The 27,471-nt window shown below is 35.5% G+C and overlaps 1 protein-coding gene across 1 annotated transcript in view; it reads right to left on the minus strand.

Annotated features, from left to right (window-relative positions):
* CTNNA3 (catenin alpha 3) overlaps positions 1-27,471 on the minus strand; it is a 1,696,848-nt gene that overhangs the window by 1,646,314 nt on the left and 23,063 nt on the right. Inside the window, exon 3 of the mRNA XM_042908368.1 lies at positions 17,338-17,530. Coding sequence (XP_042764302.1) covers positions 17,338-17,530 — 193 coding nt within the window. The remainder of the gene's footprint in view (positions 1-17,337; positions 17,531-27,471) is intronic.

Genomic DNA, 27,471 nt, shown 5'->3' on the forward strand with positions numbered 1-27,471 from the left:
CAAAAATTTGAAAGAAAAGAAAAGAAACATTGGAAGGAAGAAAGGGTAGGGGTAAACAGCTAGTACAGATGAACAAAATTTCCATATTTCATAACAGGAAATAAATGGATAATATCTTAAGTTGACTAGTAAAGGAAAAGAATTATAAGCATATAACTTAAAGTTAAATCAGGAGATCTAAAATCAAAAAGACTTCCTCCAGGGTGTGGAAATGGAAATAAAGATTTTCTGTGGGGTGTGGAACTAAAGGTAGCAAGGAGCAGAAGAGGAGAGATTGTTGTTTTTCACCATAAACTCTACCACATTATTTGATGTTCTATGATATACATATTTTTCTCTAAATTTTTTATAGATCTGAGTCAAAGTTCAACTTCTCCTGAAACAATTATTAAGTCTCTTCATTCTGACCCTTCTACCATATTATGTGCTCTCAACACTTACATGTTTAAAGTACTTGAACATCTTGAACTTATTCATCTCTTCTAAGTATTCTAATTTATTTTCCTAAAATTAAGTCTCATTACTGTAAGCTCTTTGAAGTCAGAAATCACACCTTATTTTTTAATATGATTCTAAATATTTGATACAGAGTACAATATGTATTTAGTTTAGTTTGGCTAATATATTAAGTAGCCAGAAAAAAAACAAAAACAAAATACCTACCATTAGAATTCCTTATCTAACAGCTGATTTCTTTAGTCCATAACCTAACATTCTTCATTTCACATGTCAATGCTTTATCTTCTTTTCAGTTTTTAACAAGTTTCTGAAGTGACTTTTTAAGAGTTCTGAGATATTCCAGGGAATGGAAAATCACTGGAGTTTGGTGACTTCCAACCTTTAAGACTTCTTAACAATATGGTGGTCTTCAATCAAATCCAACATATTACATAGCAGATTTGTGGGCAAGTTTATGAAAGAATCTTCCAAATATTCAAAACTGCATTGTGCCTAGAAGTCATGAGGGGGGGTAAAGAGAAGAATGGCCACCAATCAGGGACTAACTGATGCTGAAACACAAAAGGTTGGCTCTCTTGCCTTAAAGGGAGACATTCATTCTCCAGAGTTCCCTGTAGGATTAGGAAGAGACAGATTTCAGATCAGTACTGTCCAACAGAAAATTAATGTGAGCCACATACACAACTTAAAATATTTTAGAATGTACAGTCTTTCAAGTATTAATAGTAAGAAACATGTTTAAACATTAAAAATGTAAAAATAAATGAATAAATGAATAAATGAATTTATCAGTATACAAATTATTGGGATATTATGTTTTTTCATACTGTCTTTGAAATCCATTATGTATTTTACTCTTAAATCTCAATTCAAATGCTAAATTTTCATCACAAATATTTGATCTATATTTAGATTTCAGCAAATTTACAGTTGAAAAAGTAGATTCATACCCATATTTCAAAATTTTCTAGTAACTGATAAAGTATCTGTTCCTTTAAGCTTTAAACTATAATTAAATAAAATTTACAGTTCAGATCCTCAGCCACACTACCTACATTTCAAGTGGTCAGTAGCCACCTTGGACTAGTATTTGCCATACTTCAGTACAGCTTTAGCTCAGTTTTGCTCAGCTGCTTCCCCACCCTATCCTGATTCCTTCAACCCCTCATAGGTTTCACACAGGACTCCCTCATTAAATCATTTGTACAAGAACCCTTATCTTAGGTGCTACTTCTAGGGAACACAACCTATCGATATAGATTATAACCAATTCCCTTCTTGGATATTTGCAATATAACTTAGCATTTTAAATGCACTGACTGAGAAATCCTCTGGTAGAGAACCCTGTTTAAAAATTTTAATCTAGAGTTCTAGAAGTTTATTTAACTGCTTTTTCTCACAGAAGAGCATCTCCAGGAACACTAGTTTCCAAGGAGCACAGTTTGAGGCTGTACTAGAGCATTATTCTCAACCAATTCCAAAGATACTTGGAGGGATTAGACTAACATATAACTAACTGTCATATATTAAATGACAGCAAAAACAAAGAGAAATAGATATATATAATTACCAAACAGTCAACAAGTACTTCTTAAATATAGCATCATGAAAGGAGTCCCAACTCTGGCAACTAACTGGGTGACCTCAGGCAAGTCATAGGCATAGGCATAGGCATAGGCAAGTTCTTTCTAAATTCAACTCTCCTCAACTACACAATAAAAATAACAATAGTAGCTACTTCACAGAGGATTAATGTCTGTGCCCACCACTGTGATCAACGCTGTACGTACATTATCTCATTAAGACACATAAATACTAATATCATTACAGTTGTTTGTTTATCATCATTAGAAAGGCACTGTGGAGATATAACCTCTCTATCTTCTATATAATAATGCCAGATAAATCTTCCTGAAGCACAGACCTAGTCCTGTCACTGTCTTGACTCAAAAATTTCCTGTGGTGCTTCAGCATCTTTATCTTGCTATTCAAGGATCTCCAAGGTCTATACAAATCTACCATTACAAATTGATTTCCCATTTTGCTTTCCATGCATTCTATACAATGATCAAGCTTTGAGAATTTCCAACATTATATGACCATTCAGAAAAAGATGAACCAAAAAAGTAGCTAGAGAGGAAGTACCCAAAGAGATAAAGAGGGAAAATGAGAACTGTGTGGTTCTCTATTATTCAAGGAAACAGAGTATTTTAGAAAGAGAAAATAATCAACTGTCTCAAATGTGCTGAGAGTTCAAGTCATATGATACCAGAGATATAAAAGTTTGTATAGGGCTTGTGCAAGATGATGAGTTCAGTTTATACATAAATTTAAGGTAATACCAAAATAGCTAAGTGGAACTACCTATTAAATGGTGAGAGCAGTGGTATTGACTACAGTGTATATCACTTCTCACTGGGGAAGAAGGAAGTAGCATTTTAACTAGTATGTTGAGCATCAAACGTTCCCAAGAAAGACCATTATTTGTGGGAGTGCATTGGGCATGATTACCTATGTGTTAATGTAGAAAAATGACTGAAAAACAGACGGCTTTTGGCAATAAAGCTTTAATATGAGAACTAAAAGTTGTCAACAAAGTAGTTATAATTAAAGTCCTGAGAATGAAAAAGATGCCCAAGGAAAGGAAAAAAGAGAGGACAGAGACTTAGGCTTAAGAAAAATCATAGGAGACAAGAGAAAGTGAAGGAGGAAAGAGAAGAAGGGTGTGGAGAAGTAGTAAGAAAATTCAGTGTACAACATCCTAAAAATGAAGGGGAAAACAACAAATAGACCAAAGAAGAGGAACAGAAAAGGTGAAACAGGATTCAAAGTTTAAGAAGAGAATGGACTAGGGCACCTGGGTGGCTCAGTCGGTTAAGCATCCAACCTTTTATTTCGGCTCAGGTCATGATCTCATGGTTTGTGGGATTGAGCCCACATTGGGCTCTGCACTGACAGCAGGGAACCTACCTGGAGTTCTCTATCTCCCTCTCTCTCTGTCCCTCCCTTGCTCACGTGCATGCATGAGTACACACACACACACACACACACACTCTCTCTCTCTCTCTCTCTCACTCTCTCTCTCTCAAAAATAATAAATGAATTTTTTTAAAAAAGAATATGCCAAAGGAAATTGAATTTTTTTGAGTATGGCTGATACACTATGTTACATTAGTCTAAGGCCTACAAATAGTGATTCAACATATGTTAGACTATGCTCACCACAAATGTACACCACAAATGTAGCTTACCATATCTGTCACCATACAACATTATTACAATACCATTGACTATATTCCCTAGGCTGTGCCTTTTATTCCCGTCACTTATATTTTTAATTTTTTTAACGTTTATTCATTTTTGAGAGACAGAGAGGGACAGAGAGAAAGACAGAGTGTGAACAGGGGAGGGGCAGAGAGAGAGAGAGAGGGAAACACAGAATCTGAAGGAGGCTCCAGGCTCGGAGCTGTCAGCACAACCCAATGCAGGACTCAAACCCACGAACTGTGAGATCATGACCTGAGCCTAAGTCAGATGCTTAATTGACAGAGCCATCCAGGCACCCCTCCCACGACTTATTCATTCCATATCTAGAAGCCTGTATCTCCCCCTCCCCTTCACCCATTTTGCTCATTCCCCACCCCCATCCCTCTGGCAATCATCAGTTTGTTCTCTGTGTTTACAGATCTAATTCTCCTTTTTGTTAGTTTACTCATTTGTTGTTTTTTTTTTAGATTCCACATATGAACAAAATCATATAGCATTTGTCTTTCTCAGTGACTTTTTTCACTTAGCATAACACCCCCTAGGTCCATCAGGAAATGGAATTTTTATTGAATATTTGCCAATTGTCAAGCATGAACAAGCTAATATGTGTGATGAAAGAACCAGTGAAAAGACATATGAATGAACATGCTAGAAAAAGAAAAGATAATTATAGAAGAAATGTCTCTCAAAAGAAGAGAAGAAGTATACTAGGATCCAGGTAAAGATTAGAAATTTTTACAGAGTGAAAAAGAATACCACTTCCTTTGAAACTGAAAAAGGAGACAAGAAGAAAGAGTCAAGGACAGAAGTTCTAAAAATTGTTGTTTCTGACACTGAGATATTGCCAACAGCTTAATTCACTCTTTAACACTAAAATATTCCACAAAATAAAAATGTTCAGACTTACCATCTATACGGATAAACTTCAGATCACCTACTCTGTTACCTTTGCACACATTTATTAAATGATTACAGAGTAGTGCCATCTCTCCAGTCATGAAAGAAAACAAAGCCATGGCTAATCTATGAATCGCACCTTTGATTTCAGACTCTCTACCAGCTGAGATTTCAGTTCACACTTTAGCTTTAGGTCTCCTCGTTTATAAATCAATCTGTTAAATATGCATTAAATCTTTACTCCTACCTCTGAATTATACATCAGAGTAAATGGTATGTGGCTTACAGAATACCTCTTAGTTTCAAAATGGACATTGTAATTCTTTTCTCAAATCAGCCTGTCTATATGTCATAGGTCCAACTTATCAGGTGACTGAAAATGAGATGGCTGCATACACACATCAAGTACTTCGCAAATGCCCACACAACACTTCAAGATGGAGTTTGCTGAGAATATCAAATGCACTATAAGAAAAGCCTGCTGCAGATATTTCAAGTGAACACTAAGGGATGCCATGTTGAGTGTGTTCCAGCAATTAGTAGTTTACAAGCAATGTAGCTAATTAGCTCATCAGTCTTCAATGGAAGTGTTTCCATAAACATTCTGCCAGCTACAAGACACCATGCATGCATGTTAAAATGTGTTAGAACAAGAGTTCATCATCCCCTTTCAAATGAAGAATGAACTGCATCTCCTCAAACACAATGTATTTGGTAGAAAGATTATTGTATTTGTGACTTTATGCTTATCTAAGAACACTCTTGAGATATAATAACAGTTAAATATACACAACATCAACATAGCAATAGATGGAAATAATGAGGCAACAGCTGTTGCCTTTGAAACCATATATAGGCTGTGAGTAATTGGTGGTAAATACCAAACATTTTATCTACGTCCTAACTGCAATGTTGTTGAGCACAGTAGATAAAGCTGACCTGTTCCTTAGGGACAGTTAGCTAAAAATGAACTGCTATTTTCTTTTATAAATAAAGTTTCAATACAGCTGAGCTTCAAAAGATAAGATCTTTCAACACAGATGACCCAAAATGACACCAGCAAATTTTTTAAATCTCTATTTTCTGTAGGACACATTTTTCTTTCCCTCTACAAAAATAAAAATGCAGTGAATAATTAGGGAGGCAACAGGTAACATTTTAAAGGTCAATATTGGAAATTCTATAATGGCATTTGTTGTTTAAGTAAGTACCCAAGTATACTGATAGAAAGATTAATTACACTTCCAGGATACCATTTTCTAGGAATAATCGTTTCTAGAAGTAATCGTTTTCTCTGACTAATATGGATGATACTAAGTCTTGATTTCTAATTCCTACTGGGAAAAAGTCTATAAACCTAGGGTGTTGCAAATCATTAAAATGAAAAACTACAGAAATGTACAAATAGGGATAAAATTTTTAAATGCCTGAATACATATATTATGCACATAACAAACATGTGCATTTTTCAATACAAACATTTACTTCTCACCAGGGAGGGGACAGTCCCTCCCTAGCCACTAGCCTGCTAGAAATACTCATGAGCCATGCAAACTGGGGCAAGTTATCAGCTGCTGCTGGCCTAAATTTTACAAACATACAGTTGGGAGGCTCCTGCATTAGTAGGCTAGATAGCATAGCATTTCTTTTAGTATAAAATGCCATAGCACCATATTTGGGAAGGAAAGCTATAGTTAGAGGGCTCTAATGCATTCAAAAATCTCCTCATTAATCTTCCTAGGCCTCCAATTGGCTCATAGTAGCCTTGGTGGAGGCCTACAATTAAAAATAGATGTGAAAGTATTTTAGCAGAGGCAGGATTCCAACAAATTTGCAAGCCCTTTTCCACTTGACATATATCAACATGAAGCCTACAGTACATGTTTCCAGTTGCTGGCTCTGGTAGTAATAACTGCCAAGGCTATTGGTGTTAAACTGTACATTCCAGATAATTCATACCAAAGTATATAGATTAGTGCTATGCTACACCTGTGTAGGCATCTTAGCCTGTCTGAGAAGTATACAAAAATGTTGAACTTTAATCTTTATCTGAACACTGTTGAAATCTCAAATTAATTTATCCCTTTATACATATACATTTTTATTTATTTTACAATTGGCCTTTGAACAACAAAGGTTTGAGCTGCATGGGTCCACTTATATGTGGCTTTTTTATAAATACAGTAGAGTACTTTAAGTTATTTTCTCTTCCTTACAATATTCTTAATAACACTTTCCTTTCTCTAGTTTACTTTATTGTAAGAATATAGTATATGATACATATAACATATAAAATATGTGTCAATCAACTCTTTATGTTATCAGTAAGGCTTCTGGTCAACAGTAAGCTATTAGTAGTTAAGTGCTGGGGGAGTCAAAGTTATACATGGGTTTTTGACTGCATGGGGGTCAGCATCCCTAACTCCTGCATTGTTCAAGGTCAACAATATTTCAAGCAGGAATCTAAAAATGTATAAGTATTAAGATAAAGCAGTGTTTTCATGAGAAAACTATTATGTTTAAATTTTCAAAGGAAAAAGAATCTCATATCCTTTAAGAATTAAGTCTGTTTACTTGTTTACTACCTGTCCCCCCAGTAAAAGGGAAAGCCTTGTCTATATAGTTCACTTCTGAGAGCCTAGCACTTAGAACAGAGCCAGACCTATACAAAGATTTCAATAGTTTCAATAAATATTTAAATTTTTAAAATAAAACATAAATAAATGCAACTCTGTGAGAAAAGACAGGCTAAACATACAGCACATCTTCCTATAAATTATATACATATTCACCTGTACTCATATGGGAGAGACTCCTCTTTCCCTCTTAATGGTAAAATAAAGGAAAATGGAAGTTTAGAAACACTATTTTATTGCTCCTTCATATGTGCTTCCACAGCCTCTGAGACATATTATTACAATAGCATTTATCAGACATTATTACAGCTGTTTATTGTAATAATGTCTGTTACATTATTACATAATTTATTATTACATAAATCTATTTATTACATAAATAGAACTGTTTATGTTCTATTTACCCCAGTAGGCTGTTAATACCTAGGGCACATCTTATAGATCTATAGTCCCAGGGCCCAAAATAAAACCAAATACAGATTCCAAATATTTAACCAAAATAGGTAAATACCAGACACTTAACAAATGTTTACAAATGAACAGAAAAGGGCATAAGAGTCTAAAAAGCCTAAATATGGTTTCTTTTGTAATCATCTTTTCTCCCTCTTAATGATTCATCAATGAAATACTGATTATTCACTTTCTTTCTACAACCCTTCTCTCTCATAGTAAGCCCATATTTCTTAAGAGAGAGCGAAAAGAGTGCAAACAGGGTCAGGGGTAAAGTGAGAGAGAGAAAGAATCTTAAGCAGGCTCCATTCTCAGCATGGAGTCCAACATGGGGCTCAATCCCACGATCCACTGGGACCATGATCTGAGCTTAAATCAAGAGTCAGACGTTCAACCAACTGAGCCACCCAGCTGCCCCATGTCCATATTTTATTTCAGATTACAACAAACTCTGAACCAGATTTAGTTAATATTCCACATGATTTTTGTCCTATTCCTTTTTATTAATCAAAGCATTGATAAAAACACAAGATTGTCTTTTTTTTCCAGTTGTAATTCAAATATACAATTCTATCTAATTTTTTTTTTTTACTAGCTGAAGGCAAGGCTAAAGCCAGGATAACTGAGAAGTCTACCCTCTGTAGGGATCTCACAATACCACTAAGTTACATTTAAAATAAATTTCAAGTTTCCTTTACAACTTTAAATTTAACTGACAAATATTTAAGACATTTGCTAAACCCAAATAATTAGTTACCTTCTTTTCCAAACAGCAAACTGAAATGTTTATGAATAGAAAGAAAAAAAAAAAAAATATATATATATATATATACACACACACCCATTATAATTCCTGTTTTCTGCTATTTCATGTATGAACAGCAAATGTTGCATACTGTATCATTACTTTTGTAAAATTAGTTTCCCATATAAGCCAAATAAAGTACCATAGTCTTACTATCATAAGGGATCCCAATGAAACAGGCCATGTGTGCTTCCATGTGTCAAATGTTTCCTTCTTTTTAAAAATAACGATCTTGGTCATACCATGCATACTTTGGGACCACAATGCTATGAAGCTTAAAATCAACCACAGGAAAAAGTCTGGAAAACCTCCAAAAGCATGGAGGTTAAAGAACACCCTACTAAAGAATGAATGGGTCAACCAGGCAGTTAGAGAAGAAATTAAAAAATATATGGAAACAAACGAAAATGAAAATACAACAATCCAAATGCTTTGGGACCCAATGAAGGCAGTCCTAAGAGGAAAATACATTGCAATCCAGGCCTATCTCAAGAAACAAGAAAAATCCCAAATACAAAATCTAACAGCACACCTAAAGGAAATAGAAGCAGAACAGCAAAGACACCCCAAAGCCAGCCGAAGAAGAGAAATAATAAAGAGCAGAGCAGAAATAAACAATATAGAATCTAAAAAAACTGTAGAGCAGATCAACGAAACCAAGAGTTGGTTTTTTGAAAAAATAAACAAAATTGACAAACCTCCAGCCAGGCTTCTCAAAAAGAAAAGGGAGATGACCGAAATAGATAAAATCATGAATGAAAATGGAATTATTACAACCAATCCCTCAGAAATACAAGCAATTATCAAGGAATACTATGAAAAACTATATGCCAACAAACTGGACAACCTGGAAGAAATGGACAAATTCCTAAACACCCACACACTTCCAAAACTCAATCAGGAGGAAATAGAAAGCTTGAACAGACACATAACCAGTGAAGTTTTTGAATCAGTTATCAAAAATCTCCCAACAAATAAGAGTCCAGGACCAGATGGCTTCCCCGGGGAATTCTACCAGACATTTAAAGCAGAGATAATACCTACCTTTCTCAAGCTATTCCAAAAAATAGAAAGGGAAGGAAAACTTCCAGACTCATTCTATGAAGCTTGCATTACTTTGATTCCTAAACCAGACAGAGACCCAGTAAAAAAAGAGAACTACAGGCCAATATCCCCGATGAATATGGATGCAAACATTCTCAATAAGATACTAGCAAATCGAATTAAACAGCTTATAAAAAGAATTATTCACCATGATCAAGTGGGATTCAATCCTGGGATGCAGGGCTGGTTCAACATTCGCAAATCAATCAACGTGATACATCACATTAATAAAAGAAAAGAGAAGAACCATATGATCCTGTCAATCGATGCAGAAAAAGCATATGACAAAATTCAGCATCCTTTCTTAATAAAAACCCTCGAGAAAGTCGGGATAGAAGGAACATACTTCAACATCATAAAAGCCATTTATGAAAAGCCCACAGCTAATATCATCCTCAATGCGGAAAAACTGAGAGCTTTCCCCCTGAGATCAGGAACACGACAGGGATGTCCACTCTCACCGCTGTTGTTTAACATAGTGCTGGAAGTTCTAGCATCAGCAATCAGACAACAAAAGGAAATCAAAGGCATCCAAACTGACAAAGATGAAGTCAAGCTTTCGCTTTTTGCAGATGACATGATATTATACATGGAAAATCCGATAGACTCCACCAAAAGTCTGCTAGACTGATACATGAATTCAGCAAAGTTGCAGGATACAAAATCAATGTACAGAAATCAGTTGCATTCTTATACACTAATAATGAAGCAACAGAAAGATAAATAAAGAAACTGATCCCATTCACAATTGCACCAAAAAGCATAAAATACCCAGGAATAAATCTAACCAAAGATGTACAAGATCTGTATGCTGAAAACTATAGAAAGCTTATGAAGAAATTGAAGAAGATCTAAAGAAATGGAAAAATATTCCGTGCTCATGGGTTGGAAGAATAAATATTGTTAAAATGTCAATACTACCCAAAGCTACCTACACATTCAATGCAATCCCAATCAAAATTGCACCAGCATTCTTCTCCAAGCTAGAACAAGCAATCCTAAAATTCATATGGAACCACAAAAGGCCCCGAATAGCCAAAGTCATTTTGAAGAAGAAGACCAAAGCAGGAGGCATCACAATCCCAGACTTTAGCCTCTACTACAAAGCTGTAATCATCAAGACAGCATGGTATTGGCATAAAAACAGACACATAGACCAATGGAATAGAATAGAAACCCCAGAACTAGACCCACAAAAGTATGGCCAACTCATCTTTGACAAAGCAGGAAAGAATACCCAATGGAAAAAAGACAGTCTCTTTAATAAATGGTGCTGGGAGAACTGGACAGCAACATGCAGAAGAATGAAACTAGACCACTTTCTTTCACCATTCACAAAAATAAACTCAAAATGGATAAAGGACCTGAATGTGAGACAGGAAACCATCAAAACACTAGAGGAGAAAGCAGGAAAAGACCTCTCTGACCTCAGCCACAGCAATTTCTTACTTGACACATCCCCAAAGACAAGGGAATTAAAAGCAAAAATGAACTATTGGGACCTCATGAAGATAAAAAGCTTCTGCACTGCAAAGGAAACAACCAACAAAACTAAAAGGCAACCAACGGAATGGGAAAAGATATTTGCAAATGACATATCAAACAAAGGGCTAGTATCCAAAATCTATAAAGAGCTCACCAAACTCCACACCCGTAAAACAAATAATCCAGTGAAGAAATGGGCAGAAAACATGAATAGACACCTCTCTAAAGAAGACATCCAGATGGCCAACAGGCACATGAAAAGATGCTCAACATCGCTCCTCATCAGGGAAATACAAATCAAAACCACACTCATATCACCTCACACCAGTCAGAGTGGCCAAAATGAACAAATCAGGAGACTATAGATGCTGGAGAGGATGTGGAGAAACGGGAATCCTCTTGCACTGTTGGTGGGAATGCAAACTAGTGCAGCCACTCTGGAAAACAGTGTGGAGGTTCCTCAGAAAATTAAAAATAGACCTACCCTATGACCCAGCAGTAGCACTGCTAGGAATTTACCCAAGGGATACAGGAGTACTGATGCATAGGGGCACTTGTACCCCAATGTTTATAGCAGCACTCTCAACAATAGCCAAATTGTGGAAAAGTCTAAATGTCCATCAACTGATGAATGGATAAAGAAATTGTGGTTTATATACACAATGGAGTACTACGTGGCGCTGAGAAAGAATGAAATATGGCCCTTTGTAGCAACGTGGATGGAACTGGAGAGTGTTATGCTAAGTGAAATAAGCCATACAGAGAAAGACAGATACCATATGTGTTCACTCTTATGTGGATCCTGAGAAACTTAACAGAAACCCATGGGGGAGGGGAAGGAATAAAAAAAGAGGTTAGAGTGGGAGACAGCCAAAGCATAAGAGATTCTTAAAAACTGAGAACAAACTGAGGGTTGATGGGGGGTGGGAGGGAGGGTAGGGTAGGTGATGGACATTGAAGAGGGCATCTTTTGGGATGAGCACTGGGTATTGTATGGAAACCAATTTGACAATAAATTTCATATATTAAAAAAAAATAATAAAAAAAAAAATAACGATCTTGGGCCACCTGGGTGGCTCTGTCGGTTAAGTGTCCGACTTCAGCTCAGGTCATGATCTCACAGTCCGTGAGTTCGAGCTCCGTGTCGGGCTCTGTGCTGAGCTGTCAGCTCAGAGCCTGGAGCCTGCATCAGATTTTGTGTCTGCCTCTCTCACTCTCTGCCCCTCCCCTGCTCACGCTCTGTCTCTTTCTGTCTCAAAAATAAATTTAAAAAAACATTTTAAAAAACTATTTAAAAATAACGATCTTAATGTTTCATTTCAGAGATAATACCTGAACAAGTACCAATCTAAAAAAGTCAATTGCATTTCTATACACCAACAACACCACATCAATATATATATATTGAGAGAGAGAGAAAGAGAGAGATGGATAGAACTTTGGCATTTAACAAAAGTGACATGTCTAAACTGTTTTTCAAAGTGGTTGTACCAATTTACACTCCACAAAGCAATAAAAGATTCTGTTACTTCAAAGTCTCTTTAAAAGACCTTTTAATTTCTGCCAATTGAATTGCATAAAATATACCTCATTTGCATATCTGATCACTAATGAAGTTGAATGTCTCTTTATATTTTCACTAAAATTACAAAATCAAGATAATTTTTAATACTTACTCTGAGGTACAGTAATCAAGCCGATGTGTTATTGGTGTAAGGATAGATACACAAATCAATGAAACAGGACAGAGTTTCTAAATAGATTCACACAGATATGGTCAACTGATTTTCAACAAAGTTGCAAAAATAATTCAACTGGGAAAGAGTAATTTTTTTCAATAACTATACTGAAACAAACTTCCATAAGCATCCATATAATACTTGATCAATTGAATTCCCATATGAAAAAAAAAAGAATCATGACTCCTAGCTCACATCATTCATAATGGTAAAACAATAAAGCCTGTACTACATATGAGAATATCTTCTTGACTTGCAGTAGACAAAATTTTTTAACAGAACAGAAAAAATTCTATCCATAAAGGTATAAAATAATTAATTGGAATTTATCAAAATTACTTCTGAGTATCAAAAATGCTGATATATTGAAAGCAATAAGATGTTTTTAACATCCACAACTAACAAAAGTCTCACATCTAGAGCACGCAATTCTCATCAGAGAAATACAAATTAAAACTACAATGAAAAACCACTACATATACTTGAATCAAAAACACTGACACTTGCTAACACCAAGTTAATAAGAATGTAGAGCAACTGGAATTCTTACATTACTGATAAGAGTGCCAATTAGAAAATCCACTTTGGAAAACTGTTTGATAAAATCTATTAAAGCTGAGTATATACCTTATGACCCAGCAATTTCATCTTAAGTATAACCCAGCAGGAATATCTATATTAATGCACCAAAAGTAATACACAAATATGTACATAGCAACAATGTTCATTAAGGCCAAAAACTGAAAAAATTCAGTTGTCTATCTATGTAACATGGATAAACTATAATCTATTCATCAATGAAATGAATGGACTACTATATGATGAGATCTCACAAACATAACATTGAACAAAAAGAAGCCAGACTCAAAACATAACATACTATATGATCCCACTTATGTAAAGTTCAAAAAGAAGCAAAAAACTAACCTATGTAATAACCAGGATAATGGTTACCTTTGAGGTGAAGAAGTGGTAACTAATAGGCACAAGGGGTGATTCCAGGATTCTGGTAAGTTTCTATTTCTTGATCTGGGTAGAGATTCCATTAGTGTGTTTATATTGTGAAACTTTATTGAGTTGTTCATGATAATGTATGCACTTTTCTGTACTGATCTTATTCTCAACATTTAAAAAACTTTAAATGTAACCAAATGTGTGACTTAGAAGTAGAGGCTATATGAAGGTAGCATATATGCTATAGGCAAAACATGTGTAATCCAAACATTATGAACAATTTTTAGATAATTCCTAGCTAATTGTTATGTGATATTCTAAAACTGTTTTTAAAAAATACTGGGTTTAATACTTGGCCATTGTATGGATGTAAGTATAGGGCCAAACTGTAAGATTATGAGTAAAAAATAATCACTGTGTGGGCCACTTTTGCTGGATCTCTACAGTTCTACTCACATATGACATTTCCTTTCACCATCCTCCCCTACTACTATCCAGGTCCCATCTTCCACAGGCCAGTTCTTTAGGTAATCAAATATCTACATTATTTATCACTTCACATCTCTAACTAAAGCCACTAAAGTCAGTTAAACAGAATAAAACAGAATTCTGTTGTAATGCTACATAAATTACACTGTCTTTAATAGAAGAAATTTTCTAGATTAGTCTCAAAATTCTTTTTGAAAATAAGTCAATAAATACATAAATAAAAATACCCCCTACATCTAATATTTTTTCACTTTCTCAAATATTTTAAACAATATTTGCTCTTCATTAGTCCTTTACATTATGCCACTGGACGAAGCCCTTAAAAAAAAAAAAAAAAAAAAAAAAAAACAGGAAACTAAAATATGTTTCTAGTATCAAAGAGGCGCTTGAATCAGAATTCATTCTCCTGATACTTCAACTTCACCAGTGAGCTAAAATTCCTTCCAAATTTTTCGGAACAGTGCTCTCACTGTTACTATCTCTGCAATCCATAGGATAAGCATTGGCCATTCCCCAAATTCCAAAACCATTTGCCATTTCACTGCTTTCCTCCCACACTCAAATGGCAGTAGTTCAATTTGGCAGTTTGTCAAAAAAAATCAGAGTATAAAGCACTTGGTGATCTTTAACCAAATGCATTTGTTGTGTACACAGCATATGCCACATCTATCACATGATAATATGATTTCACACATTATAATAGAACACAGGGAAGGATATACTGCATAATCCTAAAAGCCACACATACTTTCTCTTTGAGACCTTCTCTTTAAAATAATTTGCTTTTTGAGTCAAAAACTGGTAACTCACTTTTTTAAAAAAAAATATATGCCATTTCATGCCAATTAATGCTTTTATTTTTTCCTGCTGAGAATGACCAGTGTCTTACATAGTATTATGAGGTGGCTTACAAAAACTATGTTGTCAAATAGATCTCATTATCTGAGAAGAACAATACCAGAATAGCGTTCATATTCCTTACGAAAACACTCAGGAAAGAAACCATATCTATGAGGGACACCTGGACGGCTCAGTCAGTTAGGCATCTGACTCTTGCAGTTGAGAGATCGAGCCCAGCATTGGGCTCTGCACGGAGCCTGCTTGGGATTCTCTCTCTCTTCCTCTCTCTCTGCCCTTCTCCTGCTTGCTTGTGTACACGCACATACTCTCCTTCTTTCTCTCAAAATAAATAACCTTTAAAAAAAAACCATAACCATGAGAGATAATTTGTCATAAAAACAAAGATAAAATCATTATAAAATTTTATAATATAAAATGACAAAATGATGCTTCAATTGTTTTATCTATTTAACAAACATCAGGTGGTTGTTATGTGTCAGGTACTTCTCATCACATAAGACCTGGTATTTGCCACCTTCACGGATTAAAAGTCTAGATTTATTGAACAAGTAAATCAATGTTTGGTGTATTGGGGTAGTAAATCCTATTAAAGGCAGATGCTCAGAGTCTGTGGGGACACAGAAGAGGGATATCTAAATGAGCATCACAAGGTCAGTACACACTTCCTAGAAAAGACCTGGGTTGAGTTTGGTGCAATAAGTAAGAACTGGCTGAACAAGAGGCGTAATCCAAGTGAAGGGAATAGCTGATAACAGACGTACAGAGGCATAAGGCAACATGGACCATTCAAAATACTTCAAATTCTTGTTTGGAAGCTGGAGAGGGGGCCAGAATCAGGAAATGAAAAGGGAGAGAATGATAGAAGCCAAATAATGCAATGCTGAGTGAGCTAGATTTATAAGCCTGAACCTTATCCAGAAAGATAATACCCCTAATCCTTCAAAAGCTTTAAAAGGATTTAAATTAAGCAGGGAAGTAAAATAACTGTATTTTCCTTTTTAAAAGATGTATTTGGCTTTAGTATACAGTAAGGCTAATGCAATAATCCTGAATTCAGGAGGCAACATCAGTAATGAAAAAGAGGGAAAGATCTGAGAGACAAAAGGAGAAAGAATTTGTTGAACTTAGAGACTAATTGGAAGAGAGAGTGAAATGAGAACAAAGAGTCTAAACTGACTTGGTGACTATGTGGATAATGGTACCAGAACAGACAAGACAGGATAGGGTCTAAAGTGGTAGGGGGTAGGGAGGAGTGATGAATTCATTTGAAATTATCTTTGGCATTTTATTTTCTTCATATTTTCAGAAGAGACTCTGTAAAATATAAGTTATATATAAAGTATATAACAAATAAAAAATAAATCTCCTGTATTTGACCTAAGGTTTATTATAGCTAGTATATTCATTTTAATTATTTAATTAACTGACATTTTTTGATTTTCATAAAGTTATGTTGCGAAGGGAAATATATGAACACCCCAAGTCTCTTATAAAACTGAACATGAATATTTAAGTTTTCTTATCCTCTCAAGATAGTTTCTTGCAGCAAGCTGATATATAAATAAGGCAGTTCTTTTAAAAAGAGTCTGCAAATGAGACTTACATTCATTATGAAATTGTTGTATTATCATATGTAAGTAAATACATCAAAACGTGACATGTACACTTTCATTTTATAATATTCATATAGCAGCAACATGAGTTATGCATAGTTTATGCAAAGCATTTCTTTTTAAGTTTAGAAAATCTAAACCTCTAGAAAATGAAAAAATAAAAAATGTACTTCTAAGTAGTCAGGTCTGTAACTTAATACCTCTAACTATTAACAAGGAACTTTATAATTAATTTATGTATGGACAAACACATCTTCAGCTTCATTAGTCATATGTCGTTATATTCTATGACAAAAAAGGATACACTTCTCTTTGCTTACTATGGATAAACTATGGCATGTGAGGGGAAGAACTTGCCTGCAGGGACTCAACAATTCAAGGGAAGAACCAGGAGTAAGTAGTACTCTGAGTCTTAGAGCTGACTAATAAGCCACTCAGCTTCCCACAGCCAGCTCCTCAGAGCTCTACAGATAGACTAATAAACTCAAGTCAACGAAACAAAATGCTCACAAATCTAATTCTGTAACTAACACCCTAAGGATATACGGTTTGCTCCTGACCAGGACTAGAGTACTCACTTTCTTTGCGAACTTCCTCAAGTACAGTAGTAAGCTCTTCCTTTAAAACTGTGGCTTCCTGGGCAATCTTCTCTCCCTTGTCTAATAAATTCCAAGTCGCTTCCTCCACAGAAGCTAGAAGGACTCTGGCTCTTTTTGAACATCCTTTTTTCCTGTTAGAAGGATTCTGGGGACAATTTACAAGTGTAGTAACCTAAAATTGGAAAAACACAAGCCACTCATTAGACAAACTGTGAAAACACAGTCTTGGGACATCACAGCCCAAAACAAAAGGAAGTATTTCATAGTAACACGATTTATTCCCAGTACTATTGGTACACCCTCATAAGTCAAGTCAATGAACCAAGACCAATATTATCAGCTGCTATGGAATTTTCAACTAAAGATAAAAAGGAACGAAGGAAGGAGGTAGGAAGGGAGAGAGAAAGGGCAGGAAGAAGGAAGAGCCACAGAGATTGAAACTTACCAAGTTTTACTATGGAAACAATGCAATATATATTATATATATATATGTATATATAAATATTCATATATAATAATTATTTATATCACTTTGTAGCCAGCAATCTATATTAAGAAAGAGGCAAAATAATCATAATTAAGTCAGTAAAGCATTAGTCTATTTAGGCTGAGAATAGACATTATTAATGTTGAGAGGGCACAGAACCACTCTGAAATATAAAACACTGGTTATCTCAGGGGGACCAAATTCAAATAATTACATATAGGCCCTTTGTAACCTCTCTTACCTGTCCCATACAGTCTCCCCTAATTCAGTAGGCCTCTCAAACAGGTCTTACCCAAAGTCACCTATCAAGAGGCCTTTCTTGACTACCCCATCCCCACCCTCTCTCACTCTATCCCTTCATCCCACTTTATATTTCCTCAAAACACTTACAGGGCTTGACTTTTTTTTTGTTTATATGTTAATTTCATGCTTCTAATACTAAAAAGTAAATTCCATGAAAGCAAAAAATGTGTCTTTTCTCCAGCACCCAGAACAATGCACAAAGTAAGTGCTCAATAAATATTTGTTATATAAATGGCTTAAAGAATGGGGTCATTGAAAAGAAGGGCTTTTTTTAAAAAAAGTTTAATTAAATTCAAGTTAATTAACATACAGTGTAGTATTGGTTTTAGGAGTAGAATTTAGTGATTCATCACTTACATATAACACCCAGTGCTCATCCCAACAAGTGCCCTCCTTAATGCCCATCGCCCATTTGCCCCTTCCCCCCAACCACCTCCCTTCCAGTAACCCTCAGTGTGTTCTCTGTATTTAAGAAGCTCTTGTGTTTTGCCTCCCTCTCCATCTCTGTTTTTATCTTATTTTATTTTTCCTTCCCTTCCCCTATGTTCATCTGTTTTGTTTCTAAATTTCACAGTGAGTGAAATCATATATTTGTCTTTCTCTGACTTATTTCACTTGGCATAATACACTCTAGTCCCACTCACGTTGTTGCAAATGGCAAGATTTCATTCTTTTTGGTCACCAAGTAATATTCCATTATATATATATATATATATATATATATATATATATATATATATACACCACATCTTCTTTATCCATTCATTAGTCGATGGATATTTAGGCTCTTTACATAATATGGCTATTGGTGATAGTGCTGCTATAAACATTGGTGTGCATGTGTCCCTTTGAATCAGCATTTTTGTATCCTTTTGGATAAATACCTAATAGTGCAATTGCTGGGTTGTAGGGTAGTTCTATTTTTAACTTTTTGAGGAACTTCCATACTATTTTCCAGAGTGGCTATACCAATTTGCATTCCCACCAACAATGAAAAGTGTTCCCCTTCTTCCGCATCCTCGCCAACATCTGTTGTTTCCTGAGTTGTTAATTTTAGCCATTCTGACAGGTGTGAGGTGGTGTCTCATTGTGGTTAGAGATAGAAATTAAGCAACTGTATTTGGAAACAAAACCTCATATAAAATTACATTGTAAAAAATACCCATTTCTTAATTAAGCCTTGGATACCAATAATAAATTTAGTTAACATTTTTATAAGCAAAGCTGGAAGATCCCCATTGTAGATGAAGGAAAAGAACACGTCTTTTCAGGATTTAAAATAGAAGACCTGGGGGTATCTGGGTGGCTCAGTCGGTTAAGCATAGGACTTCAGCTAAGGTCATGATCTCATGGCACAGGGGTTTGAGCCCCACGTTGGGCTCTGTGCTGACAGCTCAGAGTCTGAAGCCTGCTTAAGATTCTGTCTCCCTCTCTCTCTGCCCCTCCCCCACTCGTGCTCTGTCTCTCTTGCTCTCAAAAATAAATAAACATAAAAAAAAATTTAAATAAGTAAAATAAATTAGAAGACCTGAAACTCCTATGGAAAACTAGAATCCCGCATATCATCAAATAGCCAAGGCTTATAACAATCATGCACCACATCTTTGAGAACAGACTATACATAACCTTCCTGTTCTGCAGCCCCTAAAGGTTTGGCTTGTTTATTGCTTATGGAGCATGACATATTTGTTTATTTATTATGTCTGGACACAGTTTTTTAGCTAGGAACTGAGAAAGAACTTACAAGCTATGGGGGAAATACACAGATGAAAATAATTTTTGTCTGCCCTTTCAATTCTCCTCCTCCATCCAATAGACCTATTGCTATATTCTAATTTGCTTTATTCTCATGTCTACAACCCAGAGTGCAGTGCCTTTGTTTCCTCTCTTGGAAAATGAGATCATGTTACCTATAAGACTGTGTGAAGGTTAAATACGTAAAATGTCTTGTAAAATGCATAACATGACTCAAATATTGGTTGATATTTAATGTACATTTTCTAGTCCATTCCCCACATGGATATAGAAAGTCTGTTATGGGATCCTAGTCAGAGGTGTTCTCTTGGAGCTACCCTCATCTTGCTCTAAGGGGGTCCCGTGTGCTAAATGTGATGAATTCAGTTAACAAAGCACCTCCTATATGCTTTGCAAGCAGCCAAATAGGGCCACATGTCTTTATCATGCATAGATGATAAAGATGATAATATGCCTGAATTATTACATGGATTTTCACATACTCCAAAACACAAATATCTCACTACTGTCAGCCTAATATATACATCAAGAATTAAAAGATATTTGTCCAGATTAAGACAAATTATAGCACCTAGTTTAAATCTTTGTGTAAAATGAAGAATAAGTATCATTGTCTAAATGTTCCTTCAGAATGTATTTTAAGTGCCACAATTCACAACGCTTCCCACTGAACATTCCTCTATTATTGTTCAGATCCTCCCTGCGCCAAATGTTTTCCATAGAATAGCCTGAGCTTTGAAATTAAAATGAGCATTCCAGAAATGCTTTGTTCCTTATAATAAATGCCAAAAAACTGTGAAAAGAACATTGTATAAGAACATTGTGCTTCCATCAAAATAAATGCAATTGCAACCTGCAAGCTATCCACATTTACCAATCATTTATACCTATGTCTTCTTCTGAAATACCCCAATATAGTTATTTAACACTGATTAAATTAAAGTCAAGTGACACTTTCAATGATTCACTTTATTTCAGAGAGTAAAGATGGCTTGGTAATCCTGGGCGGGGGGGGGGGGGGGGGGGGGGGATAAAGAAAACTAAATCTTTTTTTTTTTAACTAACTTATCTTACAGGATCTAACCAACTTGCTTCAGTAACTGTGACTCAGGATGACAGATGACTCTCACTAAAAGTTGCAAGTGCATTTGTTATTTGAAAAAGTCTCCCACCTCTTGAAGGAGTATCAGTAAAAATTAGTTTTCAGGTTATTCTATAAAATAATTCCTGTTTCCCCATTTTCTTTTTCAGTCAAAATCAGTTATATTTTTATAGGCAACACAAAAACTTTAGTTGGAACTTACAGCAAAGATGATTGTAATGTAAATCCTAGCTTATGTCTTATTAACCTTTCTTTTTGTCACTAGTGTACAACTCTCCCCATTCTTCCTTTCTGTGACCTTAGGTGGTCCCTCTCAAACAAAAAAGTTTTGGCTCTCCAAGCTCTCTGAGAGCTTGGGTTCACTTGCTTTTCTTCAGTATGTAAATCTGAGCTAGGTTACAGAAACACCTTCATACATACATGTGGGAATGAGCTCACCAGGTATATATTTAATGTTTTGTAATACCTATATACTAAAATTTATAGTACCAAAAAAAAGGGTTTTCTAATCTTTCCTAATTCTGGTGTGTTTCTCTGGGTGCTCCAAAGATACTGAAAATTACATTGAGATGCATAGTGAACCAAGCCATCAACTGTCATTATATATAGAGCAACACTAGTGCATAATAAGAGCATTGCAGAATATGGTGTGAGGTTTAATTTACTTTGATGTGTTGCATTAGTGCAACAATGGCTTTAGTACTTCAGATCCTAGCTTTGCAGAAAATCTTCTCTAAATGCCCACTTGGGTTAATACATTTATATTCTATAACCATGTTCTTTCCTAATCTATTTTTTTTAATTCTACTATCATTGTAGTATAAAAAGGACATGTTAACAGCCATCTCTTTTCTTGTTTGTTAGCTAAAACACTTTGAATTTTAACCTTCTTCCAATAGCTTCAAGGGCTACTTTTGCTTCCTTGAGTTAATTTTAATGTGTGAAATAAAATAGAAGACATTTAAACCATGTTAATTAGCTAAAAATTTCAAACAGAGTTCTGAAACAAAGTAAAGGTTAAAAATATAAAATTGTTGTATACAATTGTCTATAGTAAAACCAGTGATCTTTTAAAGAAAAAGGTATCATCTACTCTTGGGAAGGAGAGGATCCCTTCTTCAAGTTACTGGTAATTTCAACTGTTCTTTATTTCTTACCAAAAACAACCTTCACCGTGTTAACAAAAGCACTGTAGAGGACTGAAGTATTGGAAATCCAGCAAATGTATACCACTCAACTGGCATTTAACATTACCCCTAAACCAACTACAATCTTCTTTTAGATCATCTCAGCCAATAAACACTTATTGAGCACATATTATGTTCAAAACAATACCCCAGACATTTAGAAAATAAAGATGAGTAAGCTCCAGTATGGTGATGAGAGATACACAACTAGCTGCAATATAATAGGCAGAATGTAACTGCTTAGGCTTACAAACAAAAAAGAGAGCGCTAAAGAGATTGCAAACATTCACAAGGATTAAGTAGGACTTCCAAGAAGAGCCTTTAAGAACAGACAGTTTTCTACCAGGACAGATGGCGGGTAAGAAAGCCAAGTAAAGGGAACCAGGTACAAAGGTACTGTGGGGTAAAAACAAGTCCTCCTCCATCTGTATTTCTTACCTCAGTGACTAGTACTTCTAAACTGAGGCAGAAATCCAGAGGCCATCTGGGATATTCCCTCCCTCTTACCTCCTCTCTAGGTACTTTAAACTGTCTGTTTAAAAGCTTCAGTTTCTGGCACATCCTCTTCAACCCAGGACCACTGCTTCTCATAGCTGCTCTCTGGATTACTGCCCTACCCTACATTCCCTCCAAGCTATCCTCTGTGAAACAGAAACATGGCCTCAATTTCTACTCTATCTTCTGCTATCCTGTCTTCTACTCTATCATTACAAGAAGTATATCCATCAATTCTGGCCCTCATCACATCTCCATACCCATCCCACACTTCCATAGTGCCATCTCTCTGCAACGCAAATCTGAAATACTTGTACCAGCTTAAAACTCTCCAATGGTTCCTGACTGCCTATAAGATAAAAGTCTAAAGCATGGTTTGGATAAAGTCTAAAGTATGGCTTATGAGGTAATTTATGATCTCATTTCTGACTAAATTTTCACTCTCATTTTCTACTTGTGGAGTTTGCCACAAACTACTTATTAGGCCCAGAACAAGAAATGTTTGGCATCCTCAACCTGGAATATCACCCTCCCCACACAGCCCCTTGTATGTACCTCTCACACCACTCATTACAGCATTTTGTAATTAGCTGTTATTACCATCTCCCTAGCTTTACCATGAACTTGATAAGGGCAGGGACCATGTTTGATTCATCCTGAAAACCGAGAGCTAGCACACTGAAAATAATAAGTGTTGATTTACTTAATGAAAAGATGAATGAAACTCTAGATTTTAGAGAAGAGCCATAATGTTGAGTGATTTCTTCAGTTATAAAGACAGCTGGTAGCTAAGCCAAAATTAAATTTTAAAATCAGTGATACAACTTAGTTTTCATCAAAAGGAATTCCTTAATGAAGGATATTTTGTCATTTCCCATGTCTACTATCATAGAAAGCCAAGTCTCCATTCCTATAGTTTATCTGAAGTCTGATCAGTTCAGTGATCTAGAATCAAGTATATATTTATATTCAGTCTTGTCTTTTTGTAGCCAAAAAGAAAAAAAAAAGACAGCTTACATCATTCATTTTCAAACTATAAGTAAAAAAAGCAGGCACATTATTTTTATTACTGATTTTCACTTTTTAACCCTTATATTAGTTTGCCATGTCTGCCTATAGACCTTCCTAGAGTGGGCGACTTAAACAACAAAAACTTATTTTCACACAGTTCTAGAGACTGGAAGTCCAAGATCAAAGTGTCAACAGGGTCAGTTTCTTCTAAGGCCTCTCTCATTGGCTTGCAAATAACTACATTCTCACTGTGACATGGTTTTTCTCTGTGTGCATGCACCCCTGGTATCTCTCTCTCTGCACATCCTAATCTCCTATTATCAGGACACCAGTCATACTGGATTAGGGCCCACCCTAAAGACCTCATTTTAACTTAATTACCACTTTAAAGGCCCTATCTCCAAATACAGTCACAATCTGTGGTGCTAAAGACTAGGACTTCACCATTTGAATTTGAGAGGGATACAATTCAGCCTATAACAATCCTCACCACTAATGACACAGAAAGTATAAAACAACCATCATCTTTTAAAATATAATTTAGAGTTCTATTTGCTTGTTAGATTAACAACACTGCTAGCCAAGCTATTACTTGGAGCTATTGAGGGATGATAACAAAACACATGTAGATAGATCCCTCTCCAGTTCTACCAGCCTTCTGGGCCATGCAGATGGCATAACAAAGCAAAGAGATTTACATGTCAAATACAAACAGCTGTAGCTAAATGTTCTAATCCAGAAAGTACACTTATTCCTGGAAAAAAATATGAACTTAAACACAACCAGGAAAAGACCACACGCTGACACTAATATCAAATGTTAGTTTCTTCCAGTTTTTACTTAACTACTTGACACCCCAAAACAAACAAAAACAAAACAAAAACAAAAAACAAAAAACAAAAAAAAAAATCTAGACCCTACATTTCATTTATTCAAAAAATATTGGTGCACCTGCACTTCACCAGAAGGACATGTCAGTGACCCTCCTCCTACTGAGAAGAGACAGAGAATAAACAAATATATACATAACTGTGTAACATAATACTGAGTATTGATATGTGCTATGAAAAAAGTAAAGAGGGGAAGAGAATAGATATGTGATAAGGAAGGGCTGGTTAGATGTGGTATCTTAGGAGGTCTCTCTGATCAGGTAAAAAGGACTCCAAGGAAGTAGAGGAGTAAGACGTTTGAATATTTGGAGGAAAATATTCCAAACAGAGGAAACACCAAGTACAAAGGTTCCAAAACAGAAGCTTGATTAGTTTGTTCCAGGAGCAGCAGGAAGGCCAGAGTACCTACAGTAGAGTGAGGTGAGAACATAAAAGATGAAGTCAGGCTGTCACTGAGGCACCAAGTTGTACAGGCCTTGTAGATAACCATCAACACTAGAAATTCTATTCTTGTGATCAGGAGCTACTGAAGGTTTTAGAACAGGAAAGGAACAAGATCTGACCTAAAATTTAAAAGGATCCATTCTGGCTACTCAAGAGAATAGACTGGGGATTAAACAGGGATCAAGGAAGAGGGGTGAGAAATGGAAGACAGAAAAAGTTAGGAGACTGTTGCAGTAGCCCAAGAAACCACATTGGCTTGTTCCAGGGAACACTGGTGGAGTTGTTGAGAAGTGGAAGAATTCTGGTAATTCTGGTGAGTCAACAAGGTTTGCTGATAGATTGAATATGGGTTATTAAAGAAACAAGAATGACTCTATGGTATATGGCCTAATCAGTTGGGTATATGGAAGTAATATTTACTTAAGGAGACATAAGAAGGAAGAAGATCAAGAGTTGAACTTTAGGCATGTTAAGATTGCCTATTAGAGTTTCTAAGTTAGAGACTAGTATACAATTCAGGAGTTGAGAAAGATAAGAGCTGGAAATATGTTTCTTATAGCTTACATTCTCATTGTAATTATTCATATATCAATGGTTTACTGGTCTTACTAAAATTTCAAAGATGTTTGAGAACAGTATTTTTTTGAAATCATGAGACTGGATGATATTTCCCAAAAACAAAGTAGAGCTGAGAAGTTACATGACTGAGCTCTAGGCACCCCAACCTTTATAGGTAGTATCTTTAGGCAACCCAACCATTAACCTATTAATCATAGGATATGTAGCTTTTCCCATTTTGAATGTGACTATTATTTAGAAAAGATACTAGTTGAGGCACCTGGGTGGCTCAGTCAGTTAGGCCTCTAACTCTTGATTTTGGCTCAAGTCATGATCTCATGTTGTGAGATCAAGCCCCGGGTCAGGCTCCACAAGTATGGAGCCTGCTTGGAATTCTCCTCTCACTCTCCCTCTACCCCTCTCCCCTGCTTTTTCTTTCTCTCTCTCTCTCTCTCTCTCTCTAATTAATTAATTAATTAAAAGATACTTGTTTTACACAGAGCAATAATTCAGACACAAATTTAGGCTTTGGTAAAATGTAATCTTAATCATTCTCCAAATAAATGTTTCCAAAAATGTGGTGAAAAACCATCAAAATACTGAATTGAGCGAACTAAGGGGAAATTATATTCATGTTGTTATTTATAGATAAAGCAAGCATTAATCTTTCTGATGAATCAATAACCAGTAGTTTATAGTGAAGTAGTGATTCAAAGAGGTGCTAAGCAAAAAAAAAAAAAAAAAAAAAAAAAAAGGACAATTATTTTCCATCAATAACCACTAACTGCTTGAAGGAAATAAAATAAGTGAACAATCCAACCAAGACCAACCTGGCCCTAAAATAAAAATGGGTTTTCTTTACATGTAGCAGTTAAGTTGTGTTCACATGGTCCACCCAGTCCATCATTCCACCTCTAGGAGTGATTGATGATGGGGTATGGTTATGACCCCTAATTCTGTGTCTCAGCTTTGTTTAATAAACATTTATAACCCTATCAACAACAAAGTTGAATAAATTATGCCATATGTTTTGCCAACACATTCTTATAAAACTTTACTACATTTTACTCCCACTATCTGTTGTCAGATTCTTCCTTCCCCATCTTCCCTAGACCATGAGACTTACTGCTTTTCTCTTCAAACCCAAAACTTCTTATTGGAAATATCCAGGGGAAATATACCTGCTAATCATGTCTGAATAAGAGACAACAAACAATAGGAAAGACCATAGTGATTTGATTTGTAGAGCTCGATGGTCAAAATTCTAAAGCAATGCAAATGTGGTTTGACTAGAGACCATAAGTGATTTAAATGTTGATGTTCATTTTAAAATTGATTATGCACAGCAAAGGAAGCCATCAACAAAATGAAAAGACAACCTACTAAATGGAAGAAAATATTTGCAAATCATATATCTAATAAGGGGTTAATATCCAAAATAAATAAAGAACTCCTACAACTCAACAGCAAAAAAACAACTCAATTAAAAATGGGCAGAGGACCTAAACATATACTTTCCCAAAAAAAAGACATACAGATAACCAACAGCTACATGAAAAGGTGCTCAATGTCACTAATTATCAGAGTAATGCAAATCAAAACCACAATGAGGTATCACCTCACACATGTTAGAATCATCATTATCAAAAAGATAGGAAATAGTAAGCGTTGGTGAGGACGTGAAAAAAGGGAATTTCTGTGCAATGTTGGTGGAAATATGAATGATGCAGCCACTATGGAAAACAATATGGAGGTTCCTCAAAAAATTAAAAACACAACAACTATATGACTCAGCAATTCAGCTTCTGGGTATTTGTTAGAAGAAAATGAAAACACTAACTCAGAAAAATACATGCATCCCATGTTCACTGCAGCAGTACT

This window comes from Panthera leo, chromosome D2, assembly GCF_018350215.1.
Source record: "Panthera leo isolate Ple1 chromosome D2, P.leo_Ple1_pat1.1, whole genome shotgun sequence".
Classification (NCBI taxonomy): domain Eukaryota; kingdom Metazoa; phylum Chordata; class Mammalia; order Carnivora; family Felidae; genus Panthera; species Panthera leo.